Consider the following 26,117-nt stretch of genomic DNA (forward strand, 5'->3'; position numbering starts at 1 on the left):
CTCCCGCCCCCTCCACCCGCAGCGAGCCCCGAGCCCCGGCGGGACCGAGCGGGTCCCACCGCCCGGAGCCGCGCCCGAGCTCGGCCACCGCCTCCCCGAGTGCCCGCCCACCCCCGCCCCTTGCACACAATCCCACCTCCCTTTTCTGAAAGCCACGCGCTTTACGAGAAACAGCCCCTGGCGATGTGCCCGGAATGCTTTAGGAGTCCCAGCCCTGGCGATGTGCCCTGCCCGGCGGGGGTCCAGGCATTGCTGCTGCTCTGAACCGGCTGGAGCTCCGTGAGAACCTGATTGAAGGGCCTGTGACCTGTGGATGAGTCTAGCATGGAGCAGAGGTGCCCCTGCAGCCCGGGGAGGAGCCCAGGCCGGAGCAGGGGATGCCCAAAGGAGGCCGTGACCGCGTGGGAAGCCCCTGCAGAGCCGTGGAAGCAAAGCCTTGATTTCCAGGGCTGCCCCCGCCCCCCTCTCCCCCCTTCCCCCCCGCTCCAATTTGTTGGGTTTAATCCCAAACTCTGCAGCAAACCCTCTGCCCCAGGGCAGCAACCGATCCCTGACACAGACCTGGAGCGGTGCCAGGAGTGACTTGAGGGCAGGGGGTTCACAATGCAAGCCCCTCCAGCGCCCCTCGCTGCCCACGAGGGCGGGAACGAACGCTCCCGGTGGTGAGATCCAGGGCAGGAAGCAGTCGTTCCATGTCCCTCAGCTGTTCCGTGTTCCATGGGTCGTTCCCTGTCCCGGGGCCATTCCGTGTCCCGGGACCATTCGCTGTCTGTCCAAGCGGACAAGGGCAGAGCTCTGCTGGGGTGCAGAAACCACAGTGGGATCGAGGTCCAGTTCTGAACCCAGGGGCCAGGTGTGCTGCTGCTGGAAATGCTCATTCCCTACTTCCCCTCCTGTGAGCAACAGGTCACACCTGCTCTTTGCCTTCCAGAACACGAACTTCCCAGATAGGGAATCCACCTGAGAAGAAATGGAGCACCTAAATGTGTGTGGTCACCCTGCCATGGAGAGACAGACACAGACACTTGGCTGGGGCTCCCAAGGTTTATTGCCAGGAGGCCCTTGGTCATTCCTTGCCCGTGGGAACAGGGCAAAGCAGCACAATGTTGTTCAGCAAGAACCAGCTCACTTTGCTTCTGTCCTGAGCCTGAAGATGCTTCTTCCTTCTTTGCTTATTTCTTCCTTGTTTTATGCAAAGGAAGCACCTGAACAGTTGAGATTATCCAAGGAAGTGGACTAGAACTAAATGCTCCTCAAGATGTTTTGCACCTATGTGAGAGGAATACTTTTACTAAGGCCTTTGTATTATTAAATCACATAGTTCTTATGAAACACATTCCTGCCATGGTCAGATGACAACTGATGGCAAGACACAGACTCAATGGAATAGGAACAGCCTTTCTCCCTCTCTCTCCACTATCTTATTTATTATTTTCATGAAACCTGCTTTAAGAACTGGACAGAGGACACAGGTGTAAGTGTGGCAAATGAATCCAAGTGGAGACAGACTTTGTCCAGGCACATCTAACTCCGTTACCTCTGTCGGGTTGTGGTCGTCGAAAAGTCCCACAACACACAGAAAATGTCGGGTCACTGAATACAGAAGATACAGACATGAGCCTGCACACACACCAGGATTTGGTTTTCAGGATTCTCCACAGAGCTCTCTCTGTGTTCGCCTTTTATTAATCCCTTCGGGTCAACAGCACCTGGTGTTGCCATCCAGTTAACCAGAATTCCCAGGACTTTTTGCAAACTCAATGTTTTGATTCACACACTCCTTCTCAGCTCTAAGGCCGAAACACTCCCTTTTGACTCCAATGAACTGAATGCAGGTGCATCTGACTCAGCTTGTTCCCACATCTAAGTGTCCAGAATAAACCTGGAGCAAGATGTTCAGAGTTCAGGTTTCTCAGGAGGAACACGCTAATTCTACACTTGTATCAATACACATTAACTAAAAACAGAAGCAGGAAAGAAGACAGGTAATGGGAGCGTAGTAAACATATCCCAGAAAAATCAGGATTGCAATGGTGAAATGGTTCCCCCATTGCTGTACATCCCAGATTCTTCATACACACAAAAAACACTTAAAAATCAGGATTCCCAGGACCTTTCCCGCAGATTTTGTGTGGAGCTCACTGGGTAATTCAGCTGCTCCCCTCTGGGTTGCACTTTGGCTGCTGTTCCCTTCACTTGTTGAAACCGGGCAGTCGATGGATCTGCCCTGGAACAGGAGGAACCAGCTCACAGGAGGGAGAAAAACCAGAAAAATTATCTCAGTCTTCCGGCAGCACAAGCACTTCCCAACACAGCGAGCCCAGGGAGTGCAGGGGCTGGGGGGCCAAGCTCCAGAGAAATGTAATGAGTGCCAGACTTTAATTTGGTTGATCAATACGTCACCACCTTGGGAGCTGTCTATGCCTCTCTATCAGTGCCCTTGTCTCCTGATGCACTTTCTATCAGCACACCTGCAAAAGATTGAAGAGCCAAGAGGAAGTGAAAATTAAACACACACAGGAATTGGGTACAGATCCAGCTACATCTGACTTGGTAGATTCTGAAACTTGTGTTTTCAGATGTCTCGTGCCCTGTACAGAATCACAGGAACACAGACAAGGAGAGGTTGCAAGGGACCTCCAGAGAGCATCTGGTCCAACCCAGATGGGACACCTGGAGCTGGATGGCCAGAACCTCATCCAGGGGCTTTAGATTATCTCCAAGGATGGAGACTCCACCACCACCCCAGGTAACAATGTCTGTAAGACTCGGGGACTGGTTTGGGGCTCAATGCCCTTGCTACACTTCTTTCCCCATAAAGCATCTTCTTGGAGATGTGCCTTCATCAGGTAAGAGCTAACAGGCACAGGCTGCAACATGAGAAATTCCCAATAAATGTGTGGAAAAAAATTGTTGGTCCATCCTTCTCCATCCCCTCTGAGGAGCTGTGCAGGACGAGCTCTCTGAGTGGTTTGCCTGTAGAGCAGCTTTGGTGTTCAGAGAAAAGGAAGTCTGCTTGGGAATGGCCCTGATCAACTAATTCTTTGTTCCAGTCTGCTCTGAGCAGCTGAACATCACACTTACTGGATTCCTGCAATTTCTGGAGATCTTCAAACATAGTTTTCATTTGTTGGATGAGCTCCTGCAAGTCCTCCTTCGTGCATGATCCCTGGACCTTTGAGGCCTTCGCCTCCCTTCTTCTTTCTGTGAAAAAAAAGAGCTCTCAGTAGGAGACTGACACTGTCCCCATGAAGGGGAGACCACCCATCATCCCTGAGGATGCTCAAATCCTCAATGGTTTCAAGTCTCTCCTTGAGAGTCTCTTCTTAGACCATCCTGCAGGTTTGTCTTTTTAATTCCTCTCCTCTGGAGAAATACTCACTCCAGAGGAATTCAACCTTGCACTCAAGGTGCAACCTGGAAAAGGGCTTTTCTGCCTTACTTCTTCATGCAGGGAGGGAACAAGAAACTCAGAGTCAGTTCCCTCAGTCTGGCCTGTTTACTAATCTGTGTGCTCCACACTTCTTTTTCTTTAGACAACCCTTTCTAATTTCAGCAGCCTTGGAGAAGAACTCACTCATCCCTTAAAAGAAAGAGTTGGGCAATTCCCAAGCTGATGCACTGTGGGCACTGTTAGTGATCTCTTCCCCAGCTTTAGAATCCTTTTCCACCAGGAATTTGCCCTGGGAAGGAGCTTTGGTCTCTCTCCTAGGGCGTCCACTCTTCCTTGGGACACAGAGACTGTTTTCTCTTCCAGCTTTTGTCTGTGGAAAGGAGTCTCAGCACCACTGGCAGCCCTTAGAAACACGGGCTTGGAGCTCCTGTGCTGCTGGGGAGGAGCATTGACAGGAACCCCACTGCCCCTCACTCCCCAACGGCCTGGCCATGGCTGAGAGCCCAGGCCATGCTGATTTCCAAGTGTTCCTTGAGGGAAGAACATTCTCCTGCCCCCATCCCAGCTGCAAACAGCAGGGACAGACAAACAGCTGCCTTACAACCTGGGGACCATGGGATCCAGCAGAGCCCAGGCTGGGCTGCGCTGGGCTGGTAAAGCCACTGCTGGGGCAGCTCTGCACCCTGGGGGCCTGCATGGGCTGGGAAATACAACAAAGCACTGGCTGGAGGCCCTTGGAAGTGGGAATTTAGAGACAGACGGGATTATCTGTAGATTCTGAAACTTGTGGTTTTAGATGTCTCATGCCCTGTACAGAATCACAGGAACACAGACAAGGAGAGGTTGCAAGGGACCTCCAGAGAGCATCTGGTCCAACCCAGATGGGACACATTAGTACAATAGGGTTTGATCCCACATCTGTGACTGATAGTCCTGTGCCACCTCTTGCTTCCTTATTTCCCTGTGTCAGTGACTAATAGGCACTAGGAGATGTCTTAGTTTTGAGAACAAGGCTTGTGGGTCAGAGCAAAGAACGGTAAGAGAAGAAACTATGACCTGACCAGTATTCCAGATCCTCTCAAGGAGAGGAGACTTATTAGAAGACCATGGAGCATATCCAGAGAAGTCCACAGAAATAATTAGGAAATGTAATGAAACCCTCAGCAAATCACCAGCTGGGTAAGGTTGGAAGGGACCACTGGAGGTCTTCTAGTCCAACCTCCCTGATCAAGCAAGGTCTCCTAGAGACCATTATTCAGGATTATCTCTAGTTGGCTTTTGAAGATCTCCAAAGGAGGAGACGCCACAGTCACTCTAGGAACTGCTTCCAGTGCTGAGTCGCCCTCACACTAAGGAAGTTCTTCCTCATGTTCACGTGCAAATTGCTTTGTTTCCCTTTCTGCCCATTGCCTCCCATCCTATTACTCAGCACCACCCAGAAGAGCCTGGCTCCATCCTCCTGACCCTTCAAACACTTCCGTCCATGGATGACGGCCCCTCTCAGACTTCTCTTCTCCAGACTAAACAGGCCCAGCTCCCTCAGCCTCTCCAGGCCCCTGATCACCTCTGCAGCCTCAGCTGGACCCGCTGCAGGAGCTCCATGTTTCCCAAGTACTGAGGAACCCAGCACTGGACACAGCACTCCAGGTGTGCCTCCCCAGGGCTGCTCCTCCCTTGGCCTGCTGGCAAAGCTCTTCCTAAGGCAGCCCAGGCAGCCTTTGGCCTTCTTGGCCATTGCTGACCCTTGGCCAACTCTTTGTCCCCCAGAACCCCCAGGGCCTTCTCTGCACAGCTACTTTCCAGCAGGTCAGCCCTGAGCCTGGACTGGTACCTGCACTTATTCCTTACCAGCTTCCTTCCGTTGGTTGGATGGGTTGACTGCAGCAGGGCTGGGGACAGAGCACAGGCTCTGTGAGCCTTCCTGAGGGCTTGGCAAAGCCTGGGGGCAGGATGGGGGATAGGGATCATCCCCCTCCACGTCTCCAGACAGCATCTCTGGGCCATGGCAGACAACCCTGTCATGAGGGAGGTGAGTGCGTAGCAGGGCTGGGAGGTGGACACCTTTACCACACATCAGCTCAGAGCTGTCCTCACTGTCCTCAAAGACAAGGGAGAGGGGAGGGGCCCTGACCCCCTGCAGGGAACACTTCAGCATGGAGCTGTTTGAGTGTCCCAGATCACAAAAACTGTTTGTTCCCCGTGGGCAGAGGCCCAGACAAGCAGCCTTTAGTCACGGGAGGGATTGTGGTGGTGATTCCATGACTGAAGGCAGCTTCTCAGCGCCTCTCCCCATGGCAGGGCCGTCCTTCTCCATCCCCTCTGAGGAGCTGTGCAGGACGAGCTCTCAGAGTGGTTTGCCTGCATAGCAGCTTTGGTGTTCAGAGAGATGGAAGTCTGCTTGGGAATGGCCCTGCTCACCTTGTTCCATCCCAGTCTCTGCTCTGAGCAGCTGAAGGTTGTGCTGTTGGGATACCAGCCTCACATGTAATTCATGTTCCAGACCTTGAATTCTTTGACAGAACTGCTGGAATTCCTTCGTCCATCTTGGACTCCTGGGCCCTTGCCATTTTCTCAATTTTCCTGTCTGTGAAGAAAGAGCAATGATCCTGGGTCACTGACTGTGGTGGCTTTGCACAGTTACTGGTGGACTGAGATTCTAAACAAGTCACTCTTCTTTGGTTTCAACCTCTCCCTACTCCCCTCCAGTAACGAAGGCACATGTTTTATTATGTCCTCTCCATAAAATGAGGAGATGAAAGTACAAAAATAACAATTTGAAAAGGAAATAGCGGGGCTCTCCTCTGGCTGTATTTTTCGTTCCTCACTCCCCCTTAGAAATCCTCAGCTGGTAGGAATTCAATTTTGTGATGGAGGCACAATCTGGAAATGGTTTTCCTTTGCCCCCTGACTTTTAGCAGGGAGGGCACAAGAAACTCAGAGCACATTTTCCTCCCTTTGCAAAGTGAGAAAAAGTGTTGCCATGAGGAAGACAAGTGTGGCCATGACCACCTGCAGAGAACACTTCAGCATGGAGCTGTTTCAGGGTCAGGGATCACCAAAGCTGTTCCCCATGGCAGGGCCGTCCTTCTCCATCCCCTCTGAGGAGCTGTGCAGGACGAGCTCCCAGAGTGGTTTGCCTGTAGAGCAGCTTTGGTGTTCACAGAGATGGAAGTCTGCTTGGGAATGGCCCTGCTCACCCATCTCCTTGTTCAGGTCTGCTTTGAGCAGCTGAATATCCTGCTTTGCAGATTCCTGCCCTTTCTGGAGATCTTCACGCACAGCTTTCATTTCTTGGCAGAGTTGCTGAAGGGTCTCCTCCATCCTGGATCCCTGAGCCTTTGGGGTATTTCCCTCCTCTGTCTTTCCTGTGAAAAAAACACATGTCAGTACGAGTCTGTCACTGCCCCCATGAAGGGGAGACCACCCATCTGGGACATGGAGACTGTGTTCTCTTCCAGCTTTTGTCTGTGGAAAGGAGTCTCAGCACCACTGGCAGCCCTTAGAAACACGGGCTTGGAGCTCCTGTGCTGCTGGGGAGGAGTATTGACAGGAACCCCACTGCCCCCTCACTCCCCAACGGCCTGGTCATGGCTGAGAGCCCAGGCCATGCTGATTTCCAAGTGTTCCTTGAGGGAAGAACATTCCCCTGCCCCCATCCCAGCTGCAAACAGCAGGGACAGACAAACAGCTGCCTTACAACCTGGGGACCATGGGATCCAGCAGAGCCCAGGCTGGGCTGCGCTGGGCTGGTAAAGCCACTGCTGGGGCAGCTCTGCACCCTGGGGGCCTGCATGGGCTGGGAAATACAACAAAGCACTGGCTGGAGGCCCTTGGAAGTGGGAATTTAGAGACAGATGGGATTATTTGACCTCACTGTGCTGGGCCCTCAGGCACAACAGGCCTTGGTATCTTCTTTGTGTTAGGCAGGGTTTGGTTTCCAGGTAGTGTGGGCAAATCCTGGCACTCACCTGCACGGAAAGGCTTCTCCCTTTTGCCCCTGGAGGAAAGCCCAGGTTGAGATTCCTCCTTTAGTGGTCAAGGGGAGGAAGGGACATCCCAGAAGTGCTGTGTTATGTCTGTCAAGCGTTACCAATTGAGAGGGAGACCCTCTGCTAGAGCAGGACGTGTCTCTGGTCAAAGAGGGACGTCCCTCTGACCAAACTCCCCACCCCAAGAGCCAAAGCTCCACACCCTGGCTTTGTAACCACAACACTCAGGTTTCCTCCTTGAGGGGCAGAGCAGCTCTGTGACACAAGGATGGCCAAAGGCTCTCATTTAAGCTCCCTGCCAGAGGGTCTCTTCTCAGGGCTCTCTTCTAGGTGTATATTTTCCTTCCTCACTCCCCCTCAGAAATCCTCAGCTCATAGCAATTCAATTTTGTGATGGAGGCACAATCTGAAAATGGTTTTTCCTTTGCCCTCTGACTTTTAGCAGGAAGGGCACAAGAAACTCAGAGCACATTTTCCTCCCTTTGCAAAATGAGGAAAAGTGTTGCCATGAGGGAGACAAGTGTGGCCATGACCACCTGCAGAGAACACTTCAGCATGGAGCTGTTTCAGGCTCAGGGATCACCAAAGCTGTTCCCCATGGCAGGGCTGTCCTTCTCCATCCCCTCTGAGGAGCTGTGCAGGACGAGCTCCCAGAGTGGTTTGCCTGTAGAGCAGCTTTGGTGTTCACAGAGATGGAAGTCTGCTTGGGAATGGCCCTGCTCACCCATCTCCTTGTTCAGGTCTGCTCTGAGCAGCTGAATATCCTGCTTTGCAGATTCCTGCCCTTTCTGGAGATCTTCACGCACAGCTTTCATTTCTTGGCAGAGTTGCTGAAGGGTCTCCTCCATCCTGGATCCCTGAGCCTTTGGGGTATTTCCCTCCTCTGTCATTTCCTGTGAACAAAGCACATGTCAGTACGAGTCTGTCACTGCCCCCATGAAGGGGAGACCACCCATCTGGGACATGGAGACTGTTTTCTCTTCCAGCTTTTGTCTGTGGAAAGGAGTCTCAGCACCACTGGCAGCCCTTAGAAACACGGGCTTGGAGCTCCTGTGCTGCTGGGGAGGAGCATTGACAGGAACCCCACTGCCCCCTTCACTCCCCAACGGCCTGGCCATGGCTGAGAGCCCAGGCCATGCTGATTTCCAAGTGTTCCTTGAGGGAAGAACATTCCCCTGCCCCCATCCCAGCTGCAAACAGCAGGGACAGACAAACAGCTGCCTTACAACCTGGGGACCATGGGATCCAGCAGAGCCCAGGCTGGGCTGCGCTGGGCTGGCAAAGCCACTGCTGGGGCAGCTCTGCACCCTGGGGGCCTGCATGGGCTGGGAAATACAACAAAGCACTGGCTGGAGGCCCTTGGAAGTGGGAATTTAGGGACAGATGGGATTATTTGACCTCACTGTGCTGGGCCCTCAGGCACAACAGGCCTTGGTATCTTCTTTGTGTTAGGCAGGGTTTGGTTTCCAGGTAGTGTGGGCAAGTCCTGGCACTCACCTGCACGGAAAGGCTTCTCCCTTTTCGCCCCTGGAGGAAAACCCAGGTTGAGATTCCTCCTTTAGTGGTCAAGGGAAGGAAGGGACATCCCAGAAGTGCTGTGTTATGTCTGTCAAGCGTTACCAATTGAGAGGGAGTCCCTCTGACCAAACTCACCCCACCCCAAGAGCCAAAGCTCCACACCCTGGCTTTGTAACCACAACACTCAGGTTTCCTCCTTGAGGGGCAGAGCAGCTCTCTGACACAAGGATGGCCAAAGGCTCTCATTTAAGCTCCCTGCCAGAGGGTCTCTTCTCAGGGCTCTCCTCTGGGTGTGTATTTTCCTTCCTCACTCCCCCTCAGAAATCCTCAGCTCACAGCAATTCAATTTTGTGATGGAGGCACAATCTGGAAATGGTTTTTCCTTTGCCCTCTGACTTTTAGCAGGGAGGGCACAAGAAACTCAGGGCACATTTTCCTCCCTTTGCAAAGTGAGAAAAAGTGTTGCCATGAGGAAGACAAGTGTGGCCATGACCACCTGCAGAGCATGGAGCTGTTTCAGGGTCAGGGATCACCAAAGCTGTTCCCCATGGCAGGGCCATCCTTCTCCATCCCCTCTGAGGAGCTGTGCAGGACGAGCTCCCAGAGTGGTTTGCCTGTAGAGCAGCTTTGGTGTTCACAGAGATGGAAGTCTGCTTGGGAATGGCCCTGCTCACCCATCTCCTTGTTCAGGTCTTCTCTGAGCAGCTGAATATCCTGCTTTGCAGATTCCTGCCCTTTCTGGAGATCTTCATGCACAGCTTTCATTTCTTGGTAGAGTTGCTGAAGGGTCTCCTCCATCCTGGATCCCTGAGCCTTTGGGGTATTTCCCTCCTCTGTCTTTCCTGTGAAAAAAACACATGTCAGTACGAGTCTGTCACTGCCCCCATGAAGGGGAGACCACCCATCTGGGACATGGAGACTGTGTTCCCTTCCAGCTTTTGTCTGTGGAAAGGAGTCTCAGCACCACTGGCAGCCCTTAGAAACACGGGCTTGGAGCTCCTGTGCTGCTGGGGAGGAGCATTGACAGGAACCCCACTGCCCCCTCACTCCCCAACGGCCTGGTCATGGCTGAGAGCCCAGGCCATGCTGATTTCCAAGTGTTCCTTGAGGGAAGAACATTCCCCTGCCCCCATCCCAGCTGCAAACAGCAGGGACAGACAAACAGCTGCCTTACAACCTGGGGACCATGGGATCCAGCAGAGCCCAGCCTGGGCTGGGCTGGGCTGGTAAAGCCACTGCTGGGGCAGCTCTGCACCCTGGGGGCCTGCATGGGCTGGGAAATACAACAAAGCACTGGCTGGAGGCCCTTGGAAGTGGGAATTTAGAGACAGATGGGATTATTTGACCTCACTGTGCTGGGCCCTCAGGCACAACAGGCCTTGGTATCTTCTTTGTGTTAGGCAGGGTTTGGTTTCCAGGTAGTGTGGGCAAGTCCTGGCACTCACCTGCACGGAAAGGCTTCTCCCTTTCGCCCCTGGAGGAAAGCCCAGCTTGAGATTCCTCCTTTAGTGGTCAAGGGAAGGAAAGGACATCCCAGAAGTGCTGTGTTATGTCTGTCAAGCGTTACCAATTGAGAGGGAGACCCTCTGCTAGAGCAGGACGTGTCTCTGGTCAAAGAGGGATGTCCCTCTGATCAAACTCACCCCACCCCAAGAGCCAAAGCTCCACACCCTGGCTTTGTAACCACAACACTCAGGTTTCCTCCTTGAGGGGCAGAGCAGCTCTCTGACACAAGGATGGCCAAAGGTTCTCATTTAAGCTCCCTGCCAGAGGGTCTCTTCTCAGGGCTCTCCTCTAGGTGTGTATTTTCCTTCCTCACTCCCCCTCAGAAATCCTCAGCTGGTAGGAATTCAATTTTGTGATGGAGGCACAATCTGAAATGGTTTTTCCTTTGCCCTCTGACTTTTAGCAGGAAGGGCAAAAGAAACTCAGGGCACATTTTCCTCCCTTTGCAAAATGAGGAAAAGTGTTGCCATGAGGGAGACAAGAGTGGTCATGACCACCTGCAGAGAACACTTCAGCATGGAGCTGTTTCAGGCTCAGGGATCACCAAAGCTGTTCCCCATGGCAGGGCTGTCCTTCTCCATCCCCTCTGAGGAGCTGTGCAGGACGAGCTCCCAGAGTGGTTTGCCTGTAGAGCAGCTTTGGTGTTCACAGAGATGGAAGTCTCCTTGGGAATGGCCCTGCTCACCTTGTTCCTTGTTCAGGTCTGCTCTGAGAAGCTGAATATCACACTTACTGGATTCCTGCCCTTTCTGGAGATCTTCACGCACAGCTTTCATTTCTTGGCAGAGTTGCTGAAGGGTCTCCTCCATCCTGGATCCCTGAGCCTTTGGGGTATTTCCCTTCTCTGTCTTTCCTATGAACAAAGAGATGTCTCAGGAGACTGACACTCTCCCACCGAAGGGGAGACCACTCACCTGGGACATGGAGACTGTTTTCTCTTCCAGCTTTTGTCTGTGGAAAGGAGTCTCAGCACCACTGACTGCCCTTAGAAACACGGGCTTGGAGCTCCTGTGCTGCTGGGAAGGAGCATTGACAGGAACCCCATAACACTCAGGTTTCCTCCTTGAGAGGCAGAGCAGCTCTCTGACACAAGGATGCCCAAAGGCTCTCATTTGAGCTCCCTGCCAGAGGGTCTCTTCTCAGGGCTCTTCTAGGTGTGTATTTTCCTTCCTCACTCCCCCTCAGAAATCCTCAGCTCACAGGAAGTCAATTTTGTGATGGAGGCACAATCTGGAAATGGTTTTTCCTTTGCCCTCTGACTTTTAGAAGGAAGGGCACAAGAAACTCAAGAGTACATTCTCTTCCCTTTGCAAACTCCCACTGGTGCTTTCTGCAGCTCAGTAAATCTGGCTTCAGCTTTGAAAAGTGGGCCACAGGCTTCATTCTAAGGCCACACAGGCCTGAACCCTCAGCAAGTCAAGGGGTTTCCTGCACTGTTCTGGGCTGCTCACTGCCAGAGTTTTGCTCCTGCAGCCACAACAGCACCCACAGGCAGGTGAGGCCCATCTTGTCTCACCTGTCCCTGCCCTGGGTGCAATAGGCTGTTCCCAACACACTCTCTGTCCTGCCTCAGCAAGGCCAGGGGGCACCATCTGGGTCTCAGCAGGCCCACAGTGGTGTCTGTGCCCCAGCTGGCTCCTTCCCCTTCCCAGCACCAGCTCCTGCAGGGAGAGCTGTTCTCCACGGGCCCCTGTGCTCACAGACACCTCCAGTGCTCATGGCACTGGGTCTCCTTGTTCATCTTCAAGAGGAAGACAAGGTTGGTCTCACATGTGCCCCAACATGGCCCAGCAGTGGGGAGTAGGAGAAGGGACGTGGGGAAAGGGAGAGAGACGGTGACAGGACTTCAAGGGAGGAACCTTAACAACTATCAGGCATTAGAGAACTCACAGCACACACCGTCTGCAGAGAGGAGAGACAAGTGTGGCCATGACCACCTGCAGAGAACACTTCAGCATGGAGCTGTTTCAGGCTCAGGGATCACCAAAGCTGTTCCCCATGGCAGGGCTGTCCTTCTCCATCCCCTCTGAGGAGCTGTGCAGGATGAGCTCTCAGAGTGGTTTGCCTGTAGAGCAGCTTTGATGTTCACAGAGATGGAAGTCTGCTTGGGAATGGCCCTGCTCACCTTGTTCCTTGTTCAGGTCTGCTCTGAGCAGCTGAATGTCACACTTACTGGGTTCTTGCAATTTCTGGAGATCTTCAAACATAGCTTTCATTTGTTGGATGAGCTCCTGCAAGTCCTCTTTCGTGCATGATTCATGGACCTTTAAGGCCTTGGCCTCCCTTTTTCTTTCTGTGAAAATGAACAGGTTTCAATGGGAGACTGACACCACCCCCTTGAAGGGGAGACCACCCATCTGCCCTGAGGATGCTCAAATCCTCTGGTTTCAAGTCTCTCCTTGAGGGTCTCTTCTTAAGCCTTCCTGCAGGTTGTCTTTTTAATTCCTCTCTCCTCCTGAGAATTACTCCCTCCAGAGGAATTCAACCTTGCACTCAAGGTGCAACCTGGAAATGGGTTTTTTTGCCTTAGTTCTTCATGCAGGGAGGGAACAAGAAACTCAGACTCAGTTCCCTCAGTCTGGCCTGTTTACTAATCTGTGTGCTCTACACCTTTTTCTTTAGAGAACCCTTTCTAATTTCAGCAGCCTTGGTAAAGAACTCACTCATCCCTGAAAAACAGGGCTGGGCAATTCCCAAGCTGATGCACTGTGGGCACCATCACTGATCTCTTCCAGAGGGACGTCCCTCTGACCAAACTCACCCCACCCCAAAGGCCAGGCCTTGTGCTGTGCACTGAAGGGGTTCTCCAGGTAACGTGCTCAGAGGGAGGCTTCGCTTCTCTTAGGGATAACACCTCCCATCCTGCAGGTTCCCAGGGATGAGCACAGGCACCAGCAATGGCATCACCTCACTCACCTGCTCGCTTCCTGAGCTCGTCTATGAGCACCTTGAGCAGCTCCACACCAACCGCAGCAACTGGGTATCAGGGTCACATGAAAACAAAACCAAACAAAAAGAGCACATTTAACAAGGACCTTTCCCTGAGGAACTCCTGGAATGCATTGAGCAGGTTCTGGGAAGAACACACCACCCAGCTGGCCCTGGAACCACAAGGTCCTGTGCGCCAGGAGCCCGACAGCAGCGCTGGGGGGGCTCTGACCTTCGAGGCCACTCCGGCTCTCCTGGCCCAGAAGCTGCCTCGGCTGCCACAGCATTCAGGCACCACACAGGTGCCTGTGCACAGTCCCACCAGAACAGAGTCACCCCCAAGAGTGAGACACTCCTCCTCCACACTGCAGGAGTGGAGAGGCACCTCCCAGGGCCCTTCACTGTCCCTTGGCCTTTTCCTTTGGGCCTGTCTTCTGAAAGACTTTCAGATGACCACAGGCAAGAGGAACGGGATCCAGCACACCTACTTAGGAACCCAAATACTTTCCTTAGGACACCTTGCCACCAGCTCTCCATTTCTGCCCACTGGGTTCACATGGAAAGAAATAGAAAAAAAAAGGAAATTTATTGGGGATTTTTCCCTCTGGATTTCAAGAATGCATGAAGAACCTTTTTTGGGATACACAATATCCCTTATACTACTCAAACCTCTGATGTACATGGGGTTTTTAAAATCAGTTATTTCCTCTTCTATCACTGTCTAAACAGAAGAAATACAGTGCTTACCAAGTCCTACAATGAATTGCATGTTTGTCTCCCAGGTCCTTTTCTCAGGGATCACTCTGCAATGCAAGGGAAAAGGGGATCAAAACCTATGGGGTGGGCACAGGACTAGAGAAGAGAAGGCAGCTGAGAAGATCTGGAGGGGCAGCCAAGAGAGACAAGACAAATCCCTTTGCCATCCCTGGGGTTTGCTGGAACAAACAGGCTGAACCCTGCTGTTCCCCTATGAGACACCCTAGGGCCTTTGCTGGGCTGTATGAGAGCCAGGGACGAGCCTGCCTGGTGTGAATTTAGGATGAGAATAACGGTGATAACACACCCATGTTTCGAATGTGGCTCAGTCGTGCTCACCCCAAGTCAAGGACCTTTCAGTTGCCCATGATCTGCCCGTGAGGAGCTGCACGAGAAACCAGGAGGGAGCACGGCCAGGACAGGTGACCCGAACTGGCCAGGGGGATGTTCCAGACCCCAGAACGTCATGGCCGGTACATAAACTGGGGGAGTTACCTGGGAAGTTGTTATTGTATTTTCATTATGGTTTACTTTATTTCAATTCCTTAACTGTTCTTATCCCAACCCACCCGTTTTACCTCCTTCTGATTCTCCTCTCCTGTCACAGGGGTGGGGGAGATGAGAGGGAGCAGCTGTGTGGTTCTTAGTTGTTGGATGGGCTTAAACCACAGCAGTCCTTTTTGGTGCCCAATGTGGGCCTCAAAGGGTTGGGATAACGACAGACCTGACCAGGGTGTGTTAAAACACAGCTGCTCAAACCATGCATTTGATCAGTTTGATACTCACTGGCACAGGGTGATTTCATTACTCTCAGTGCTGCTGCATTTGTTCTCAGAGTTGTGTTCTGTAACACCTCACTTGGTCACTGTGTTGCACCTTTAATCCTGGCTTGTGCTGTGATGGAATGGCTGGTCACGAGACCAGAGGCTGCTCTGTTGACTCAGCATCTCATCACCCCTGCACTGCCAGAGCCATCGACTGGCAACAGTCAATGGTCACCCCTTTTACCTGTTCTCCTCAGAGACACAACCTATGGGGAGACACCTTCCCACATATTCCCCTTCTTTTCCAGACTAATTACCACAGCACTGGGGAATTCTGAAAATCCTTGGGAATATCCTTGGCATGTTGAAACCAGTTTGGTCCCGTTGCCAGGATCCAGAGGGTCCTGTTCCCAGGAATCAGGACGTTGCTGGATGTTTTTCACATCTTGGTTAGGTTTAAGCAACTACCTGCAGGTACTCGAACCCCTGTGAGAGGCACTGAGGCTACTCAGACCCCAGTGACAGGCACTGCAGCTCCTCAGACCCGAACAATGGGTGATGCAGCTGCACCACAGAGCAATAAGGTCCCCTCTGAGCCTCATTTTCTCCAGGCTGAGTCCCCTCAGATCCCTCAGCCCTTCATAGGACTTGCACTCCAGACCCTTCCCCAGCTCTGTTCCCTTCTCTGGACACATTCCAGCCCCTCAGTGTCTCTCCTGCCCTGAGGGCCCAGAACTGGACACAGCACTGGAGAGGCCCCAGCAGGGCCCAGCACAGAGGGACAATTCCTGCCCTAAAGTCTGCTGGGGATGGGGTGTCATGCTGTGTATTGCAAACACCGACTGCACTGGCATTGCCCAGGGGGGCAGACTGCTCTGCTGCAGGTGTTCCTGTTCAGGCAGTCATGCTTTTCTGGTGGGTTTTGTTCTGGTGGGTGTTGTAGACACTGATATTCATAGGGAAATCCCATCAGCACATGAAGGACAGCCGGAGGATTCCCATTCCAGTGCCCCCCAGTGAAGTGGTTCCTGACTGCCACAGTGTCCCCGTCGCTGTGCAGGTGTGGTGGGCACAGGGCTGAGCTGAGGGGTTAAATCCTTCCCCTGGCTGTGCTCCTGCTCACTCAGCCCAGGATACTGTTGGCTTTCTCTGCTGCTGCTGCCCATGGGTTCCATCTCCCGTGTGCTACCTTTCTGCCCTGGAGCTCAGGCAGTTCAGCCAAGCAGCCCCATGAGATGAGTGTTTCTTCAGGGGTACCTTGAGAGATCATTCCTGTCCTTGGAAGAGGCTGCCTGTAAGATTTCCTGAGCTCCTTCACCCTTCAGATGTAGGAGAATTAGAAACCTTTTGGGTTGAGGCAGGAGTGGACCAGCTGATGGGAATCTGAGGAGCTTCAAGGACTAAGTGTTTTGAGAACATGACAAGTGTTTTGAGAACTGGACATCTGGAAGAAGGAAGAAAAACAGCACCTACGATGGGAGAATGAGTTGGACCCTGCCAGGAGGCATGGGAATAGAAGTGTTGTGGTTAGATTTAGAAGGAAAAGAATTTAGAAAATAAGATATGTTAGCTAGCCAATAATAATCATGTGAACAGTGTATGTTGTGTGTGTGTGACCAATAATAGGTTAAGTAGTCAGATATGTGGTAGTTATTGAATTGTATAAAAGTAAGTGTAATTCCCAATAAAGATGGAGCTTCCAAACATCATATTGGTGTGTGTGAAGTTTCCCTTGGGTCTCGCACGTGGCAGCATTCAGATCTGCTTCCCATGCCACCACCTGGTTCAGTGCCCCAAGTTCATCCAAGCCTTCTCCTCTGCAGCCCCAGCTGTGTGCTCTGCTGCTGGCCTTACTCACTGCCCTTTGGTGCCTGGGACCTCACTATTTCAGGGCTGGCACAGCCCAGGCTCACACTAATGATCACATCCCTGACCAGCCTGGGGGCTAGGACCGGGTCATTGGCCTCAAGACTTCTTTGGGTTGCTCTCTGACTTCTTCTCTAGAATTTTTAAGGTTGAGACAGTGTTCCTCCCTTTCTGACTTCTCCACTGCTCACTCACTCAAGTCAACTTAACCTTTGTCCATCTTGCTGAGGATCTCCATTCATTCAAGCTGCTCCTCCACACCAACCATCCTCATCCTCCCTGACACTCTCTCCGGCACAGCCTCTCCCCTTCCACTGCTCCACCAGTGCCCAGGCACAGCCTTCCAAACCCTTCCATAGTGCCATGAAAACCCCTCACTCCCAAGAGCTCCCACCTCCCAGCCAGCTCTTGGGCTGCTCCAGAGTATTTGGTCACAGAAGGTGCTGTGACCGAGGACACCTCCTACCTGGAGCTGTCCTGCTGAGGCTCCCCGGGCATGTCACGAACCAGGATCTTCACCTGGAGAAGAGAAAAATGGAAGAGCTGAAGGAAAACCAAGGAGCTCCAGAGCTGAGAGCTCAAAGCGCTGCGATGGGTCTTCTTCTGCCCCCACCCCCTTAGAGATGAGCTCCAAAATCCAGGCCCTAGTGCGGGAAACTCCCCTACAGTGCTCCAGAGGAGACTTGGAAGTGGAAAGTGGAGACCTGATGTGTGATACTGGGAGCACTGGGGGAAGCTAGTGAGTGATACTGGGGGCACTGGGGTGGCACTGGAATTTCTAGTCCCCTAAACCAGCAATCTGATGGGATGGACAGGCCATGTGGCTCGAGTTAGGGAAGTTCAAGGCTCTAGAATACTGATTTTGGGAGCATTTAGGCTCAGAAAAAACAATTTTGGGAGCTTTGGCTCTCTTTTTCAGCTTTCAGGATGAGAAACTGATTTGGGGGGCTCTGGAACACTGATTTCAAGAGTTTTAGGGCCTAAAAAGCCCTTATTTAGAATCTTTTGAGCAATTTAGGGAGCATGTAGGCTCAGAAACACATATTTAGGAATATTTAGGGGTCCAAATTGACAATGTAGGCAGCTTAGGGGCTGAGAAACACTCTTTTGGGAGGATCTGGGCTCAGAAATATCCATTTAAGGAGTTTTTTACCTTCCAAAAAAACCTGTTTAGAGAGGGCCTTACTCAGAAACCCTGATTTAGGAAGCTTTGGACCAAGAAACACACGTTTAGGGAGCTTTTCCAGTCAGAACCAGTGATTTAGGGAGCTTTTCGGGTTCAAAGCACGGATTCTGGAAGCATCTGCACTCAGAGAGACCAATTCAGGGAGGCCTGAGGCTCCAAAACACCCTGTGTTGGGTTTGGGTGGCAAGGTTTTGGTAGCGGGAGGGCTCCAGGGGTGGGTTCTGTGAGCAGCTTCCAGAAGCTTCTCCCATGTGCAGCAGAGCCAATTCCAGCGGCTCTAGAACGGACCCACCACTGGCCAAGGCCAAGCCCATCAGGAATGATAGTAACACCTCTGGAATACTTGAGTTCCTGCCATGTCCCAGTGTGTAACAGCTGCTCCACCAGGGGCTTCCCCACAGAGTGCAGGGGCCCCTGCAGCCCACGGGGCACCCCAGGAGTGCAGACACTGCCCTGCAGCCCACAGGGCACCCCAGGAGTGCAGACACTGCCCTGCAGCCCACGGGGCACCCCAGGAGTGCAGACACTGCCCTGCAGCCCACAGGGCACCCCAGGAGTGCAGACACTGCCCTGCAGCCCACGGGGCTCCCCAGGAGTGCAGACACTGCCCTGCAGCCCACGGGGCACCCCAGGAGTGCAGACACTGCCCTGCAGCCCACGGGGCTCCCCAGGAGTGCAGACACTGCCCTGCAGCCCAGGCAGGAGCCCAGGCCCGAGCAGGGGAGTCCCGAAGGAGGCACTGATCCCATGGGAGGCCCCTGCTGGAGCGCGGTCCTGGCAGGGACCTGCTGACCCGTGGGGAGAGGAGCCCACACTGGAGTAGGTTTTCCTGGGAGGACTTGTGGCCCTGTGGGTGACCCACCTTGGAGCAGGGGAAGGGCTCCTTTCCCAGAGCAGCAGCAGGAACAATCTGTGATGTTGTGACCCCCATTCCCACCTCCCTGAGCCACTGAGGAGGAGGAGGAGAGAGAGCCCAGGAAGGAGGGGTGGAATGGTGGGGGGAAAGGAGTTTGTAAGGTTTGTTTTACTTCTCATTATCCTTCTCTGACTTGGTTGGTAATACATTCAATCCCTTTCCCCAGTTCGAGTCTGCTTTTCCCATGATAGCAATCAATGAGGGATCTTTCCCTTACTATAAGGAAAAATAGTGTTCTTGCAAATCTTGGAATAAAGTCATAATTAGCTTAATAGTAGAGAGTGGAAAGTTAGTAATGATGCAACCTTTGAGCACAGGAAAACAGAGTTTGCCCACTAGCCCATCCCTGGGGTTGAGGATGGTTTTGTCCAAGTGATTTCTGGCCAAAAAAAGCCAATCAAAAAGTTCAGTGACGCCTTTGCTAATTACATCTTTAAGAAAACAGAAGAGAAAACTTGTGTCGCAGTTGAAATTAGGGGCAGCAGCCATGTAGAAAAGTAGTGGGCCTGAGAAAGGCCAGGTCCCTTCCTCCCCAGCTTGGGCCGGGGGGGGGCAGGTGTAGCACTGAAAATCCCCTTCTCTTCTGTAAGAGAGTGAAAAAAAAAAGTTTAAAATATGAACTGCTTGGACAGAAAACACTGCAGAGAAATTCCAGTGAAGAGATAAGGGACTTCCAAGGTCAAAGCTGGCAGCCGGAGGAGAAAGAAATGCAAAGGGGGCCCTGCTTTTTCCCCCTTTCACTTTCTCCCTCCCATGCAGCTCATAGAGAAACTTGTATATGATGTACTAGAAAGCCGAGACTTCATGAAAAGGACTGAAAATAAGGCAGAGACCTGTCGAAGATTTGTGACTCTAAATATGACCCTGAAGGGAATGAGACTCACGCTGAAGCGAGACAGCTCGGGTGAAATACTGGAATCTGTGTGTGGGATTCATACTGCTACTAAAGATTTGTGACCAAACCTCACGCTGGAGCGAGACGGCCCAGGTGGGATGTTGGGATCTGTGTGAAAGATCCATGCTGCTAGTGAAGATCTGTGACTTTGAGAGAGAGAGAAAGCCTTACGCTGGAGCAGAATCGCTCAGGTAAGGATGTTGAGATCCATGTGTGGGATCCATATTAAAATCATGCCGGAGAAAACTGTTCTCCCGTAGAGAAGGACCTCCATAGGGAAACAGGAGTGGACTCAAAAACCATTATCCCCTGTAACCCTGTGGAAGAAGATCCATAGTAAGCAAGTGTCCCCTTGCAAGCCTATGGAAAAAAAGACCTTCAGAGCCTGGGTAACCCCCAGCCTCCGGTCTTAGCCCAGGAGGGGGGTAGGTCCAGCCCTGGAGGCCGACACAGAAAAAGGAGAAAAAGTTCCAGCTGCGACGAGAGTGCTGCAAAGTTATTGGAAAGAAAGAGAGAGCTGGAATTCTGAGAATAGAAAAGGACGGCTTCTCCTCCTTAAACTGATATAAAGGGGGGGGGGAGAAGTATTTTCTGTAAATGCATAGTACCTTTTACTTAAGTAGAATTGCTGTAGATATAGTTCTTTAGTTTTAGCTTGTTAATAATAAATGTTCATACTTTTTCCCCCAATCCAGTCTCTTTTGTCTGCATAAACTTTCTCTCAACAGATTAATAATTGTGTGAAGGGTGTGAAAACAAATTGACCCAGAGCAAAACCACGACAGAACAGGAGAAGCAATCTGCTGCAGGGAGAGGATGGCTCCATTTGGAAGGTCGTGACGGGCCCCATTTGGAAGGTCGTGACGGGCCCCACAGTGAAAGGCATCGTTTGATACAACATGGGCCAAAAGGCAGGGGGAGCCCAGCGTGCAGTGGGGAGGGTGTAGCTGGGCCGTGGGGGACTCTGTAACCCCGGAGTATCTTGGCCAAAGCAGAAACCGGGAGGGACCTGCGTTTCGGGTGAGACGCGATAAAAGGGGGGCTGTGTCCCCTGCCCAGCTCAGAGACCTCACTGGGCTTTGTCCGGTGAACTCTCCCTCTTATTCCAATCCAGGGTTTTCTTTAGTTTGCTCCTCTGTTAACCAGGTTAACCAGGGGGCTCCCAACACCAGATTTTGGGGAATATTTTCTCAAGCCATGAACCTTTGGCTGTATTTTCTCTCCCCTGTCCAGGTATGGAGGGCAGTGATAAAGTGGCTTTGGTGGGTGCCTGGCACTCAGTCAGGGTCAACCCATCACACCCCCTCTGGGGAGCTTTTGGGCTGAGTGACAGAGATTTAGGGAGCTCCTGCATTGAGAAATAACCATTTTGGGATCTTCGAGGCTCTGAAAAAAAAAAGGTAGAGGGAACTTCGGGGCTCAAAACCAGCAATTTCTGGGTTTGAGGGGGCTCAGAAACCCTCACTCAGGAGCTTTTGGTCTCAGAAGCGCTGATTTAGGGAGCTCTGAGGCTCAGAATCATCCATTTAAGGGAGCTTTTGGAGTCCCAAACACTGATTTAGGGAGATTTGGGGTTGGGAAACACCAAGTTAGGGAACTTTGGGGTTGAGAAACACCAATTTCAAGAGCATTTGGCTCAAAAACACTCATTTAGGAAGATTTTGGCATTACAATTTCCCTTTGAGGTAGTTATTGAGCTCAGAAATTTTCATTTACGGAAATTCTGAGCTCAGAAATAGCCACCTAGGGAGCTCCTGGGGCCTGAAACAGCAATTCAGGGTGCACTTGGGTCCAGAAACACTGATTTAGGGAGCCTTGGGGCTCAGAACACACCACTTTAGGGAACCTCGGGCCTAAGAAACCCCAATTTGGGGCCACAGAGCCTTAGAGAAACTCTTGCTTTGGCAGCTTTGGGTCAGGGAGAGCGATTTGAGGCTATTTTTGGCCCAGAAAGAGCGATTTAAAGAGCTTCTGGACTCCCAAAGACCAAGTCAAGCAGATTGCAGGCTCAGTAGCCCTCAGTTAGGCAGCTCTGGAGCTCCAAACCAGCGATTTAGGGAGCCTTGGGGCTCACAAACATGGACAGCGGCAGCAGCAGTAGCGAAGCAGGGCAGCGGGGGCAGCGAGGGCTGCACTTACCGGGACAAGGTCGGGCCCGGCGGCTCCGCGGCGGCAGCAGAGGGGCCGGGGCGGCTCCCGCTTCAACCCGGCTGCCGAGCCCACCCCAGCACTCCCCACACCGAGTCTCGGCTTTCCGGCCCTTTTCTCGGAACCACGAGCAAAAACGCTGCGGCCAGGGGGGAGTTCCTGGGGCGGGGGAGGAACCGGAGCCGCGGGGAGGGGAAAATGCGATGGAGGTGGAGGGAAAGAGGGAGGGGTTTTGAGATTTTACAACTACGATTTTAGGACCTTTTCGGCTCAGGAAAAAACCTCTTGGGGAGCTCTGAGCCTCAGAAACACTAATTTAGCAACCTTTGGGCTCAAATAAAAAAATAAATGTGGGGACATTTTGAGCTCAGAGCAATTTAGAGAGATTTTGGGCTCAGAATCACTCATTTAAGGACGTTTTGGGGTCCAAAAAACCGATTTAGGGAGCTTTGGGGCTGAGAAACACGCATTGCAGGAGGATTTGGGCTCAGAAATGTAAAATTAAGGAGTGCACATTAAAGCCTGAAAAATATCCACCACTCCACTGGTTCCTGGCACAGAAACACTGTAGGGGTTTGCTTTTGCAAATAACCCAGACTGCTTTCCCCAGCGTGGTTTTAATCACTTTTTCTTAGCCCCAAAGCTCCTGAAATTACTGTTATTGCCCCAAACCCGCCGAAACAGGGGTGTCTAAGCCACGAAGTTCCTGAAATTGGGGTTCCAGAGCCCTGAACCCCAAACTCGAGCCACGGCCCCCTTTTCCCCTCCCCGCGGCTCCGGTTCCTCCCCCGCCCCAGGAACTCCCCCCTGGCCGCAGCGTTTTTGCTCGTGGTTCCGAGAAAAGGGCCGGAAAGCCGAGACTCGGTGTGGGGAGTGCTGGGGTGGGCTCGGCAGCCGGGTTGAAGCGGGAGCCGCCCCGGCCCCTCTGCTGCCGCCGCGGAGCCGCCGGGCCCGACCTTGTCCCGGTAAGTGCAGCCCTCGCTGCCCCCGCTGCCCTGCTTCGCTACTGCTGCTGCCGCTGTCCATGTTTGTGAGCCCCAAGGCTCCCTAAATCGCTGGTTTGGAGCTCCAGAGCTGCCTAAACGAGGGCTACTGAGCCTGCAATCTGCTTGACTTGGTCTTTGGGAGTCCAGAAGCTCTTTAAATCGCTCTTTCTGGGCCAAAAATAGCCTCAAATCGCTCTCCCTGACCTGAGCCCCGAAGTTCCCTCTGCCTTTTTTTTTCAGAGCCTCGAAGATCCCAAAATGGTTATTTCTCAATGCAGGAGCTCCCTAAATCTCTGTCACTCAGCCCAAAAGCTCTCCAGAGGGGGGTGTGATGGGTTGACCCTGACTGAGTGCCAGGCACCCACCAAAGCCACTTTATCACTGCCCTCCACACCTGGACAGGGGAGAGAAAATACAGCCAAAGGTTCATGGCTTGAGAGAATATTCCCCAAAATCTGGTGTTGGGAGCCCCCTGGTTAACCTGGGGACAGAGGAGCAAACTAAAGAAAACCCTGGATTGGAATAAGAGGAGAGTTCACCGGACAAAGCCCAGTGAGGTCTCTGAGCTGGGCAGGGGACACAGCCCCCTTTTATCGCGTCTCACCCGAAACGCAGGTCCCTCCCGGTTTCTGCTTTGGCCAAGATACTCCGGGGTTACAGAGTCCCCCATGGCCCAGCTACACCCTCCCCACTGCACGCTGGGCTCCCCCTGCCTTTTGGCCCATGTTGTATCAAACGATGCCTTTCACTGTGGGGCCTGTCACGACCTTCCAAATGGGGCCATCCTCTCCCTGCAGCAGATTGCTTCTCCTATTCCCAAGCAAACTCTTTTCCTGTGCTCAAAGGTTGCATCATTACTAACTTTCCACTCTCTACTATTAAGCTAATTATGACTTTATTCCAAGATTTGCAAGAACACTATTTTTCCTTATAGTAAGGGAAAGATCCCTCATTGATTGCTATCATGGGAAAAGCAGACTCGAACTGAGGAAAGGGATTGAATGTATTACCAACCAAGTCAGAGAAGGATAATGAGAAGTAAAACAAACCTTACAAACTCCTTTCCCCCACCATTCCACCCCTCCTTCCTGGGCTCTCTCTCCTCCTCCTCCTCAGTGGCTCAGGGAGGTGGGAATGGGGGTCACAACATCACAGATTGTTCCTGCTGCTGCTCTGGGAAAGGAGCCCTTCCCCTGCTCCAAGGTGGGTCACCCACAGGGCCACAAGTCCTCTCAGGAAAACCTACTCCAGTGTGGGCTCCTCTCCCCACGGGTCAGCAGGTCCCTGCCAGGACCGCGCTCCAGCAGGGGCCTCCCATGGGATCAGTGCCTCCTTCGGGACTCCCCTGCTCGGGCCTGGGCTCCTGCCTGGGCTGCAGGGCAGTGTCTGCACTCCTGGGGTGCCCCGTGGGCTGCAGGGCAGTGTCTGCACTCCTGGGGTGCCCTGTGGGCTGCAGGGCAGTGTCTGCACTCCTGGGGTGCCCTGTGGGCTGCAGGGCAGTGTCTGCACTCCTGGGGTGCCCTGTGGGCTGCAGGGGCCCCTGCACTCTGTGGAGAAGCCCCTGGTGGAGCAGCTGTTACACACTGGGACATGGCAGGAACTCAAGTATTCCAGAGGTGTTACTATCATTCCTGATGGGCTTGGCCTTGACCAGTGGTGGGTCCGTTCTGGAGCCGCTGGAATTGGCTCTGCTGCACATGGGAGAAGCTTCTGGAAGCTGCTCACAGAACCCACCCCTGGAGCCCTCCCGCTACCAAAACCTGGCCACCCAAACCCAACACAGGGTGTTTTGGAGCCTCAGGCCTCCCTGAATTGGTCTCTCTGAGTGCAGATGCTTCCAGAATCCGTGCTTTGAACCCCAAAAGCTCCCTAAATCACTGGTTCTGACTGGAAAAGCTCCCTAAACGTGTGTTTCTTGGTCCAAAGCTTCCTAAATCAGGGTTTCTGAGTAAGGCCCTCTCTAAACAGGTTTTTTGGAAAGCAAAAAACTCCTTAAATGGATATTTCTGAGCCCAGATCCTCCCAAAAGAGTGTTTCTCAGCCCCTAAGCTGCCTACATTGTCAATTTGGACCCCTAAATATTCCTAAATATGTGTTTCTGAGCCTACATGCTCCCTAAATTGCTTAAAAGATTCTAAATAGGGGCTTTTTAGGCCCAAAAGCTCCTGAGGATGGTTGGTTTGAAAGAACAGCTTGAATATATGGAAGTCCTCAGCAAGATGGACAAAGTAAAGTTGACTTGGGTGAATGAGCAGAGAAGTCTGAAAGGGAGGGACACTGTCTTGGCACTTGATCAGAGAAGGTTGGCAGAAGAAGTAACATAAATTGAGAGCTGGTGGCAAGGTGTCCTAAGGAAAGTATTTGGGTTCCTAAGTAGGTGTGCTGGATCCCGTTCCTCTTGCCTGTGGTCATCTGAAAGTCTTTCAGAAGACAGGCCCAAAGGAAAAGGCCAAGGGACAGTGAAGGGCCCTGGGAGGTGCCTCTCCACTCCTGCAGTGTGGAGGAGGAGTGTCTCACTCTTGGGGGTGACTCTGTTCTGGTGGGACTGTGCACAGGCACCTGTGTGGTGCCTGAATGCTGTGGCAGCCGAGGCAGCTTCTGGGCCAGGAGAGCCGGAGTGGCCTCGAAGGTCAGAGCCCCCCCAGCGCTGCTGTTGGGCTCCTGGCGCACAGGACCTTGTGGTTCCAGGGCCAGCTGGGTGGTGTGTTCTGCCCAGAACCTGCTCAATGCATTCCAGGAGTTCCTCAGGGAAAGGTCCTTGTTAAATGTGCTCTTTTTGTTTGGTTTTGTTTTCATGTGACCCTGATACCCAGTTGCTGCGGTTGGTGTGGAGCTGCTCAAGGTGCTCATAGACGAGCTCAGGAAGCGAGCAGGTGAGAGAGGTGATGCCATTGCTGGTGCCTGTGCTCATCCCTGGGAACCTGCAGGATGGGAGGTGTTATCCCTAAGAGAAGCAAAGCTTCCCTCTGAGCACGTTACCTGGAGAACTCCTTCAGTGCACAGCACAAGGCCTGGCCTTTGGGGTGGGGTGAGTTTGGTCAGAGGGACGTCCCTCTGGAAGAGATCAGTGATGGTGCCCACAGTGCATCAGCTTGGGAATTGCCCAGCCCTGTTTTTCAGGGATGAGTGAGTTCTTTACCAAGGCTACTGAAATTAGAAAGGGTTCTCTAAAGAAAAAGGTGTAGAGAACACAGATTAGTAAACAGGCCAGACTGAGGGAACTGAGTCTGAGTTTCTTGTTCCCTCCTGCATGAAGAAATAAGGC

The 26,117-nt window shown here is 52.6% G+C and overlaps 1 protein-coding gene and 1 long non-coding RNA gene across 6 annotated transcripts; one reads left to right on the top strand and one right to left on the bottom strand.

The window, feature by feature from the left end:
* Nucleotides 1-1,049: 1,049 nt before the first annotated feature.
* Nucleotides 1,050-22,270, bottom strand: LOC126647773 (uncharacterized). Of its 5 annotated transcripts, none has more exons than XM_050330299.1 (8): nucleotides 21,858-22,270; nucleotides 17,188-17,240; nucleotides 14,083-14,138; nucleotides 13,324-13,383; nucleotides 12,581-12,700; nucleotides 11,141-11,260; nucleotides 6,592-6,759; nucleotides 5,813-5,978 (listed from the first exon to the last, which is right to left on the bottom strand). In XM_050330299.1, the coding sequence occupies exons 2-8, from the start codon at nucleotides 17,217-17,219 to the stop codon at nucleotides 5,884-5,886; spliced, it is 651 nt and encodes a 216-aa protein (XP_050186256.1). In that variant the 5' UTR covers nucleotides 17,220-17,240; nucleotides 21,858-22,270; the 3' UTR covers nucleotides 5,813-5,883. The 5 variants fall into 5 exon arrangements, with proteins under 5 accessions (XP_050186259.1, XP_050186260.1, XP_050186256.1 ...); XM_050330300.1 differs by lacking the exon at nucleotides 6,592-6,759 and adding an exon at nucleotides 9,576-9,743; XM_050330302.1 differs by lacking the exons at nucleotides 5,813-5,978; nucleotides 6,592-6,759; nucleotides 11,141-11,260 and adding exons at nucleotides 1,050-2,471; nucleotides 3,085-3,204.
* A 396-nt stretch (nucleotides 22,271-22,666) lies between these two features.
* LOC126647772 (uncharacterized) lies at nucleotides 22,667-25,725 on the top strand. The gene is made up of 2 exons (XR_007630675.1): nucleotides 22,667-22,831; nucleotides 25,666-25,725. It is a non-coding gene; the product is annotated as an uncharacterized LOC126647772 (long non-coding RNA).
* The last annotated feature ends 392 nt before the right edge of the window (nucleotides 25,726-26,117 follow it).

Source organism: Myiozetetes cayanensis, unplaced genomic scaffold (genome assembly GCF_022539395.1).
Source record: "Myiozetetes cayanensis isolate MyiCay16 unplaced genomic scaffold, myiCay2020 scf408, whole genome shotgun sequence".
Taxonomy (NCBI): Eukaryota; Metazoa; Chordata; class Aves; order Passeriformes; family Tyrannidae; genus Myiozetetes; species Myiozetetes cayanensis.